At 37.5% G+C, this 11226-nt stretch overlaps 1 protein-coding gene across 7 annotated transcripts in view; it reads right to left on the minus strand.

Annotated features, from left to right (window-relative positions):
• LOC148700096 (sodium/hydrogen exchanger 1-like) overlaps positions 1 to 11226 on the minus strand; it is a 41547-nt gene that overhangs the window by 28818 nt on the left and 1503 nt on the right. For all 7 annotated transcript variants that reach the window (XR_016398325.1, XM_089927192.1, XM_089927191.1 and 4 more), the window contains exons 2-7: positions 5475 to 5572; positions 3969 to 4028; positions 3810 to 3856; positions 3529 to 3723; positions 3346 to 3392; positions 2504 to 2612 (exon numbers count right to left, since the gene is read on the minus strand). Coding sequence is in view for 6 of the 7 variants with exons in the window: in XM_089927192.1 (XP_089783318.1) it covers positions 2504 to 2612; positions 3346 to 3392; positions 3529 to 3723; positions 3810 to 3856; positions 3969 to 4028; positions 5475 to 5572 (556 nt within the window). In the remaining variant the exon portion in view is untranslated. The remainder of the gene's footprint in view (positions 1 to 2503; positions 2613 to 3345; positions 3393 to 3528; positions 3724 to 3809; positions 3857 to 3968; positions 4029 to 5474; positions 5573 to 11226) is intronic.

Here is an 11226-nt window from a genome sequence, read left to right on the forward strand (position 1 = left end):
GATATCAGATTTGAGATCATCCTGCATCAACCAATGTGGCAATTTTTATAGCCATATCTAATGGCAATTCAGAAGCTAAATCATGCCCTAGATAGTAGTGCTCAATATCATGGGTCAAGTTTACTTGTTGATGTTGTGGTCTTCTAATTACTGTTTGTAGCCAGATGACACACTCATATAGACTGCTTAATTGCTCCATGCAAGAACACACTTTCAACATCCAATGGATGCTTGTGCCATTATCTACAACAACTGACTAAAAATTCTTGTTTAAACTAGGCATCCTTTGCAGGGTTTTTGCATGAACATATTTTAGTATAGAGTCTATTCCTCTGGCTCTACCTCAATCTAAATTTTTACCTCTAAGCTTTCATCAGTTTAAAACTTAAAAAATATGTTTATCTACAGCTCACTGGCGTCATCTCTTTGAAATGTGCCACCATCTCCTATTCTACATTTTTCTGCAAAGTTTACACCTCCATAACTTTCTATTATTTTGGCTGAACTGTACTCGGTACGTGGTACTAACTGTACCGACGTACCGATGGGCATCGGTACCGGTACGGTACCGAACCAAACCGAGCCGAACCGGTACGGTACCGATGAGGCTAAAAGTCAAAAAAAATTTAGAGCCGGTACGGACCGGTCGGTTCGGTCCGGTAACGGATCGGTACGGGCCGGTATCGGATCGGTACGTGCCGGTACGCATCGGTACCGGTCGGTACAGGCCGGTACGCATCGGTACCGGTCGGTACGGTTCGGTACCGAAATATGTAGCTGTACCGTACCGGTAGGGTCCGGTACCGGTATGTACCGGCCGGTACCGACCCGTACCGACCGGTACAGCAGACCATATGCACTCCTTTTACGATCTAATTGATAACAAATGAAAAGTGGAGTGAACATAAAATAATGTTAAAAGAGAGCTGCATGAAAAAAAAAATATTTGTCAGGGTGCGAGGTACAATTCTCTTACATTTCTTAAAACAATAGGAAGCCTAAAAGCATGGATATCGGATTCATAGTAGACCACTTGGTTTGAGGGTGATTGAGGTTGTACAATACTTATTTGCTTGTCTTGGCCTCAATTCTTGTTTATCCACGACCAATAGAATTTCTTTCATGACTATTGGTTCCAGAAAATTCACCCTAAGAAGAACCTATATGGGCAAGAAGTAAATGCTGAATTGAATTTCTGAAGATGCAGACATTGAATAACCGGCAACTTTGCTACTGAACTCGCCCAAAAGTCAATCTTCTGCAATGGTAGGGCGGACCCTTGCAGGCTAAATCCATGAAATAAAAACCTTTTAAAAAGTGGTTGACTATAACAGCATATCCCTTTTCTGCACAAAATATGCTGCACAGGACTGCAGGTTCTATCATTTGTTGTTCTATAAATATCAAAGCCAAGGTCTGCTGCCGACTTGTACCATCCCGTACCAACCATACCATATCGATAATGTATCAGTATGCTACCGAGGTTCGATTTGATATATGAGTCGAATCAGTCCGTAATGGTTCAAATCAAGCAAAACCGTTTCGACCCAATACTGAGCCATCCTGCCCAATTTCAAATGGTACCATGGCTGAAAGTAACAAAAAGTATTGAAAACCTATCTTAGAATGGGGTGTATACTGACCTTACTGTACCGAACCGGTAACATACCGGTATGGTACTTGGTACCGATTTTGCGGACCTTAGTCACAGTTGTTCAAAAAAGCAAACAGAGCCTAAAGCATTCAAGAGAAAGAGCAACTTCGACTAGAGGTTAAAAAAAGGACCCATTATGTTTCGCATCATTGTATTTCAATGCAGCCGTGTAGGTTATATTAATCCATCCACCAGAACATACATCGGTAAGATCATGTTTTTTTTAAATGTATGGTTGCAATTCTAATTAAAATAGGGAATAAAATAGTTCAATCTTGATTTTTTTAGGTGATTCTTGAAGACATGATGCTATAAGTACTTGAATATAAACCTAAGGTTCCAAGATGTCTATAATAGATTAAGAAGTTGGAAGCCTCATACATAGAAAATGACAGATAAGGCCCCGATAGTAATCATGAGATGTAGAAAATGACAGCTAAGGCCCTGATAGTAATCATGAGATGCATGCAAAACATTAACTCAATGTGACTTCATGATAAAAAGACATCAATGATGCAATGTCTAACATGTATGTTTTTGTGTGATTAATTCATATGATTTACGTTCAAGAAGTACTATTTTTGAAACTAAAAACTTATCATGTTTTTTCATCGGAAACCAAAATGGCAATACGAGCCAACCTAAAGTAGCATTTCATATCACAAAATGAAACATGGACAGATGAACAGTGACAATGTAATCATGTATTGAGACCTTGCTTATACCATACTGAGATCTCCTTCCTATTCTAATTATATAAAAAAATTTAGAGCAATTCAAAGAAACTACAGTATTCAGCCCACAAGAAGTTTCATAGTCCACAAACGTTCATCTAGGAATGTGACATACACCGTAACTGTTACTGGCCACTTTCCACTTTTCAATGTCTAATGCATCCATGCCAACATAAAGAAAGAGAAAAATCTCTGCAATAAATGACGATGTTGCAAAGGCATGCCTGAGACAGTAAGTCAAAAAACAATAAATTAATATCATAACATGAACAGTGAGAGAAGGAACAAGTAAAACATGAGAAGCAATAGTTTATATAGCTAGGAGCTACCAAGAAATTGCATACTTGGGGGTCACTCTGGAACTTTCTGTCACATTATGCCAAGTATAGTGCGACATTACTATTCCACAGAAGAACACTGTTAGAATACCGCTTAAATCGAAACAAGTTGTCAGTGATGTGTTTAACTTAGTAAATGAATTATCAAGCATCATGGAGACAAGGGAAAGCCAGACTGTTTCTAAATATGTTTGTTGATTTAAAAGAAGACACACACTTCTGCCAGCATATAGGAAAGGTAAGCCATAAGTATCATAATTGCAACTTCACGATCAGTAGAATGCCTATTAAATGGAAATATAAGCAATGAGATCTTTAGCAGAAAACAGGAAAATTTGATTTTGCTTTTGATAGGATCACATCACGTTGCTACGTTGTAAAATAATATTAATAACTACAAAAGGGTGCTGCAATTATCAGTGTTTTATTTTAAGCATGGAAAGCATAAGAAAAGAAAAAACTGCAGCACCAATCCAGTTCTTTCAGTACTCCTACACTAATAAATTTTTTCCACAGCTAACCATAACCATCCAGCCATATTCCAACTATTTGAGGTTGGCTTTATGGTAACTACAATGCAAAAGAAAACCGAGAAGTTTAGGTTTCTTGCATCACCAACCTGCCAAAATACAACTTTTTGATGATATAAGCACTAAACAATCCAGCCTGCAGAAGAAAGAGAACAAATATCAGCCAGAAATAGAACTCTGGCCATTTGGAAAAGGATACAGAAAAGTTGCAAGTTGGAGGGCATGTTTCTTTTATGAAAATGAACTACATTACAGAAGCATAACAAACTTACAAATGCTCCAAGAAAAGTGCTGGTAAAGAATAGAGAAAAGAAGTTTGCAACAAACTTCAAAACAGTAACAGCATCAATATTTCCTAGATCAAAGTTTTGGATTGCATTAAAAAGCACTATTGAAGTGGCATCATTTACAACACCTTCGCCAAAAACCAGGCTATAAAGTAAAGGCGTCTCATCCTGACTGAGAACCTGTTTTTCAAGTACACAATTTCCAAATATGGTAAGCTATTATATCTTAAGCTTTGCCTATAACACAAATTTGAGATGTTCGGAACCTGCAAGGTGCAAACAGAATCTGTTGCAGAAAAGATCGCTCCAACTGCTGCAAATATATAAATAGAAGGAAGTTTGAGAGCTCAGGAAACAAGTGATAGCAAAAAAGAACATAAGAATTGAGGTAAAAAAAGCAAAGAGCGTGCAATAAGAGAGCTTACCAAGATAATCTCCAATTTCCAGAACACCTATATCCATTTTTTTAATTATTCCTATTGCTCCTGGACAATAGATGAAGGTCGAGAAATAAATGTGATGCATCATATAGAAAAACAGCAGTTTGTATACTTTTCTCTTCCTTAGAGATTCCCAAATCTTTAAAAATATTCCTCTTAGAATCAGGCCTTCTTGAGATTCCAGAACAACACCTCCAGTATCACTCTAGTTGAGTTTCCACTCTGGAGACCACTTAAAATGCTAATCTTAGAAGACACTCCATATCATGTTTCAGTATATTGTTTAGATTACTCACATGGATCAGAATAATATGATAATATAGGGAAAATGCAATCTGTCTGACTTCCTAAAGATTAATAGTTACAGGTTAAATCTTTTGCTTACTGTTCGCACTGACTACAAAATTATCAATTAAACTAGTAATACGTTACTCCCATGACGAGATCTATAAGAGGCTCCAAATTGAAATCCCTTCTATCCTCTTATCGTTCCGTTTAGCTCATAGCAGTTCTGAAATGTCTTCGCAATATCACATGAAGAAAAGTTTTGCCATGGTCAAGAAAAGGCTGAAATAAACCCAAAGAAGCAGAAAGGCCAGAGCACAATAATTTCTGCGTGCATACTCAGCAAGCAGAGGCACTAGAGAAGCAGCATCGAGAAAGAAAAATAAAATCACGGGAGCGAGCAGAAAAAAAGCAAAACAAACTTGGTTGGAACACCATTATACCATGTAAAAGCCACTATCTGCTAGCGATGCAGCAGGGTTAAATTTTTATCACTAAAAAATATGGGCCCACATTCAGCTAAGGGCAAGCATCAATTACACCTAAATTCATACTTCCTTACTTTTCTCTAACTAGATAAATTCAGATTTTCATAGTTGACTATTTTCAGAGGATATGTTTGCCCGCAGAAATGCAGTTAGGAAAAAAAGGAAGATGGAGACATGATGATAAATTTTACACAGAAATATTTCATATTCTTTGAAATCTTCTGAATTTTCAAATCCCATGCCTATTTTAAGATTTAAAAAGTTTGAAAACTTTTGATGCATTCTGATTTTGTTTCTGCCCACATCAATCTTCTGGTATAATTCTTCATATCTTATATTTTTTAGCCTCCTAACTAAATGTTTAATAAATCCATCAACCAAACTAATTTCACCCAGTGTCATCTTGAAAACTAGATGCTCAATGAGCTGTGCCTGAATTTTCTTGAACTCAGAACTGCAGCATGCATGTATTCGGAAAAGCTATTTAATCAACTCAGAATACGCCCTTATAAGAGGATAATAAACTACCTGAACAAGTGCAATACTAAGGTTTCTGTCTTGCAGACAGCAAAGTCAACAAAAGACAATTTCTGATAAATACAACATTTGCCATGTTACGGTTTCATGGCATAAAAACTTATGCAATTACATTTATGCTGAAATTCTTTTCCTTGGAATATTTATAGTGCAATTAAATACAAAGAGATCGCGAACTTACCAAGTGAAATAATAATAAAGGAGATCAGTGTTCCAACTGCACCAAACAGCATAATTGTCATGAAGTTGCGGAAGAACCGTTTCTTTTTTACTTGAAACCTGGTGCATAAGAAAATTGGTCAGAATTGTAACATACATTTAAAATGAATGCTCATTGTCAACATCCAAGACTTCCGGTTTTAACAAGATCTGCATAACCAACAGGTGCAAAAATAACGTACAGCTAAATTTATAAGAATAAAGCAGAAACTGCACTTAATACATATTTTTCTGAAATTTGGGCAATATGAAACTTTGGTGTGATGGCTTAAGTGAAGTGCAAGTAGACTCCCTTGTACCGGGTTCTGGATAGATCAAGGTTATTTAAACATTTCTGCATTGAAGTTAGGTAATTCAAAATATGCCATTTTGAAACCCAGGATTGCACATTTGGGGATTTTGTTATGAAATGAACTGCTAGCTATTTCGAGCAGACTAATTGACATGTTAGGAGAGAGGATATATCATAGCCAATAGGAGGCTAATTGACATGAACACGCTTGAGTTTCAGAAGTATAATGTCCTTAGCTATCCAATTTTTTATTCTCAAGTTTTACAATTGGGATATGAGCCTATGTTCGACACCTTATTTGTTGCTGTCAGAGAAATGGCTAAACAAGCTCTTTACTATTATATTTTGCAAAAATCATCTTCTATTAACATCAAGTATCATCTTCTAGCTTGGTTGAAATCCCAATTGGAATTAATTAAGCTGCCAAATAGTAAGAAAACATAGAACTACTATAGTACTATGCAATCAAATGCGACATTATTATTGCTATTATTATTATTTTGACAAAAGGGCACTTCTGTCCTATTTAAAGGCTTGTACAATAACTTGACTTAATGCACATCCATATTAGGGTGAGGAATAGAGAAAAAGATCAAAAAATGGCAGTCACAAGAAAATTTCAGTATTCTTTGTTGCGCCTATGAATCGAAAATTCAAACAGCTAAATGTCACTCCTTCATCCACTTCATGCCTTATTTCATGTCCTTCACAAATTTGTCCCATTTCTGCATGATCCTTTAAGAATCTGCATATCAAATTCTTTCTAACTATTTAGAAAAAAAAATCATGAGGTACAGTATCCAATTTGATCTTCTTTCATCCCTAATTCACAAAGCCTGAATAAATTATCAGAATTTACATAAATGCTGATGTTTGACCAAAATCATTTAAGTTCCTTTGAAATAGGACAGCAGCAAGAGGTTTATGCTGTGTTCATTTTTCAATAAAAAGCTTGAGAAATAAAAAAAGGAGCCAATTGCTTCTCTTTTAGACTTTACCACTTGCAAACATGTTTCTTGGAGCCATGATACTAGGTGAACACCTGCATCTTTAAGGTTAAGCTTCCAATCCTGCTTCATGAGATTGAAACAGGATTCTCACTATTGATAAGGGAAGTCTTTGCGTTTTTTACAATGAACGAAAGGAAAAGAAAAAAATAAATCTTATCCAGGCAAAAGTAATTGAGTAATATTACTGGGAAAACATGATGCTTAGTTTAACTGAGAATGTCACATTAGTTTTCGTTATCCAGTATTTGAAAGAATGAAAAAGGAAACTGAAAAGATTTGGAAAGGCAATTCGTGATCAAGAATGCTGACCAGCCTGAAAAGTGAAAATAGAAATGGAGATCTCTTTTTCCATGAAATTACTGATTTTTTTCCACAACCATAATTCTTGCCTGTCCCCATAATTTGGGGTCAGGTTTATGGATCCCTCTTCAGCAGTCATGCAAGCTTAGACCTTCCCTCCCTTTTTAATATCACTTGAAAGATGCTCCAATATTTCTCCTTAGTGTGTCCTCCTCAGATCCTTGTTGCACACTCTCTGCCAGTATCTCAATCAGTTCTCACTTACTTTTTCATCAGTTTTCACAAATAGTATACCTCCTTTGATCTATTTCTTCGTCACACTTCTGTTGTAACTATAACCATAACCACGACCATCTTTTGTTACATAGTTCCATTTTTTTCGTTCTTTGCTTCCTCATGGCCATGGAACAAACTCAAGTTGGGTTAATCAAACCTTGGTCCTGTGTTGTGTTAAAACTTTCTGTATATCATTTTTATCGAAACAAAGACTTCCATCAGTATATGTACCAAGTGAGGTGGAGATTTGTGTTCTGGCTGTTTTATCTAAAAGCATTTGCATTGTGTCTGTTTTCTGGCAGAAGAGGACACCTATGAGAAGATTGCTTCTCGGACCATACGTAAGGAGTTTTATGATGCAGATGAGGCAAATTTACTTGAAGAAGAAGGTAAACTTCACAATTTTGGTTACTGTTTTATCAATCAATCTTTCAACAGGGATTTTTTTCTTAGTTGTTTGATTTATGACCCTTGTTTGCCTCCTGCTTCCTTCATGCAACCAGGCCGTGAAATTTCACACACATTGTTTGTAATACAGTTTTGCTCACTGCCACTGTCTTCGGTGTTCAAAGGGATTGGATTGATTGATCCTTGAGTTAGCAATGAGCAGGAAATTTTCAGTGGGAAAGGGGAGTTTGATTAGAGAACAGCATTTAGATGTAGGCCAAACTAGGAGTTTTAATGGGAAAGTGGGAGTCTATCTAACTAATTCCACTACTGCTTTAGGAATTCCAAAGAAAAATTATAAAAAAGGTTAAAGGGAGAATGTTTCACAATCAAGGGATGAGGACACATATCTTGGGAAACATTAGCTAGGAAGAATATTTTAAGAGAGAACACTTCAACTTTGTTAAGTTTACTTTTTATGAAACTCAAACTAATGGACTTCAAGTTGATGCCAATCTTAACAATTAAGCAGTGTAAAGTTTAGGTCAAATACAATATCGCCCATCTTTCCAGGGGAACAACTGGTCTACATGTCCATTTATGTTTCAAAAAAATAAATAGGTCTGAGTCCCACAATTTCTCCTTTTTATTGGTTTGAGTGATTTAAGAAATTTTGGACCTAAAGACTTTGTTCAAAGTTGCTGATGGGAATGTAAGTTGTGTTAGTTTTCAGGTTTAAAATTATTTTAAATCCTAATAAGGGCTCAGGCATGTCTTTTGCTAGATTAGGGAAGTGTTCTGAAATCATTGACCAACCTAAACCCATTCTGGCAGCTAGATCATGGTTTACTAGTTTGACCATAGATCAATCATGGTTTGACCAAAGCCTACCCTCAAAACCTCTCATTCTCATCTAGATTTAGGAGTGAGAACCTCAAAGTTCAACCTATTCGGTAGTTCCCTTTCCCTCTTTGAAGCAAGAAGAAGAAGAAAAGGGGAAGAAGAAGAAGAGGAAGAGGAAGAAGAAGAAGAAGATGGAGAAGAATGATGTAATACAGTAATTGGACTCACTTCAGTATCAAAGGTTTTGGCACAGGATATAACTTTGGTATGTGAGAGGGCATTAAGAGAATTTACTTGGAGGGGGCATCACCAAGAAGTTTGGATGTTTTGTTAGATCTTAGTAGAAAATCACATGGGATCCAGGTTTAGTTTGCATTTTTTTAATTTCTTTTGGTCTCATTGAACTATCGAACTGGAATGGTTCAAGTGACTTAATCTGGAGTTTAACATTTTGGAATAGTTCTTAGACAAATCTTGGTTTTAAACTGACTTGATCCATATTATTTAATAGGTGATGAATAATCAAGTTGACCTGTTCAACTTGAATGGGTTTTAAATCATCGAGTCAGGGAGATTTAAATTACAGCTTTGGTTAGGGTAACTTGAAGTTAAAAGGTATTATACTCTCTATGCATATGTGTGCAGGCACGATACTGGAACATCAGTACAAATTGGCACACACGAGGATGACCATATTGGTGTTTTCAATTTTTTTTTTACTATTTACCTTAGAGATCTAATATTGCTGAGAGATGTTTCATTCAAGGTTCCAAGTACCCAATATGTCGAGCCATATGGGAAGTTATTTTACTGCCTTGATATGTTACTGGGGCTTGGTATGCTCCGATACAGATGCATATATGGTTGCTATGCTAACTTAGCACCTATACCATGTGTCTATATGGGGGCATATTGTAGTGACCATTCTCTCTTGCTATAGTCATCACACTTAACCAAGGTTTTTGGAACCATCCTGAATAACCTGGTTTGGGGTGTACCAAACCAAACCAAGGCGGAACTAGTATCGTTTCGCCTTTCGGTTGGGGAAATGTCTAGACCCAGTTTGCATCGAGCGGAAGTGCTTGGATCTGCTCGGTTTTGATAGGCACCTGCCTATTTTGTGCTAGAGTGGGTAAAAGAGAGGAGAAAGGGTTGGGAACAAATTTCGTTGTACCGGTGCGTACCATTCCGTACCGGGCATACTATGTTGTACGGACACTAAACTGAGACTCGGTACAAGGGACATATTGAGTCTCAGTATATTGAATCGACTTTCATACAGGTGTACCAATATTGTACCGGCATGGTACCAATATGGGTCCGGTACCGAGACAATAAATTTTGGTCGGAAAGGCCCTTTCTTCTCTAGTTTGAACCCAATAAGGGTGTGGGATAGCTTGAAAGTAAGGAGAATTTTGAGGGAGAGGGCTTTTGTAGCCGATAGCAGTTCGGATCTTTGTCTTAGCAAGGTGAAACCTTTTCTCCTTTCTTTTTTTCTTTCAATATCTAAATAGGCCGAAAATTGAAAAAATAAGAAGAAACATGCCAAATTTTGTGTTTTGGTATGATTTCATAATATGTTGTATATCCAAGTATGGTCTACACATTAATGCCAATTTTGTGATTTTTGGTTGGTTATTTAATTTTTTATAGTAAAAATAAATTTTTGGGTAAAATAATTAAAGAAATAATATTCATAATTCTAAAAAGATTGTAGCATGTTTGGAGCGTGTGCTACCTGCTGTTTTTTTTGGCAATAATTTGTTCAAATTTGGCCATGTTTATAGCTAACCGAACCTAAATCCAAGTTTAAACAAATTTCAAAAATTATTGGCCATTAAAGCATAGTTAAGGGCTGCAAAACGTCTATATCATACCCAGGGTACGCCGAACCGGTACCGGTCGGCGTACCAGTAGCGACCCGGACCGGTTCGGCGTACCAGTAGCGACCCGGACCGAGTCGGTACCGGTTCGGGCCGTACCGAACCGGTACCGACCTGGTCCGCCGCGGGAGCTCGCCCGCGCGGTTCCCAGCGAGCGCGGGCGCCCTGCCCCGCGCGGGACGCACACAGCCGCGTTCCTTTTTTTTTCTTTTCTTCTTTTCTTTTTCTTGTCCTTCTCTTCTTCCTTCTTCCTTCTTCCTGAATCTTCTCCGTCCTTCTCCTTTCTTCTCCTCTCTCCTCCTCCCTTCTCCTCTCTTTCCCCCCTTCTCCCACGAACAAGGAAGGGCGTTTCCTCGCGCGAGGCCCGGTACCGGTACGTCTTCTTCTTCTTCTCCTCTTTCTCTTCTTCTTCCTCTTCTTTCTTCCTCTTCTTTCCTCTTCTTCCCCATGCGCGCGGGCGCGTTGCCCCATGCGAATCGGTACGCAGCGGAAGGTCGGAACCATTTTTCACGGCTGAACCGTACCGGTTGGCCTCGGTACCGATACGGTACGTGCAAAACCGGCCGGTACGGGCCGGTTCACCATACCATGATCATACCCTTGGTAGGTGCTACATTAGTCTAAACTAAATATATTTTGAGATTTTAACTAAATATAGTAATTAATAAAATTAATAAAAGTATTTATAAATTAGAAAAATGATGAATGATTAGTATTATATAG

The sequence above is a fragment of the Phoenix dactylifera genome, chromosome 14 (assembly GCF_051530095.1).
Source record: "Phoenix dactylifera cultivar Ajwa chromosome 14, Ajwa_hap1_PhDact_Kaust_v1.1, whole genome shotgun sequence".
NCBI classification, from domain to species: domain Eukaryota; kingdom Viridiplantae; phylum Streptophyta; class Magnoliopsida; order Arecales; family Arecaceae; genus Phoenix; species Phoenix dactylifera.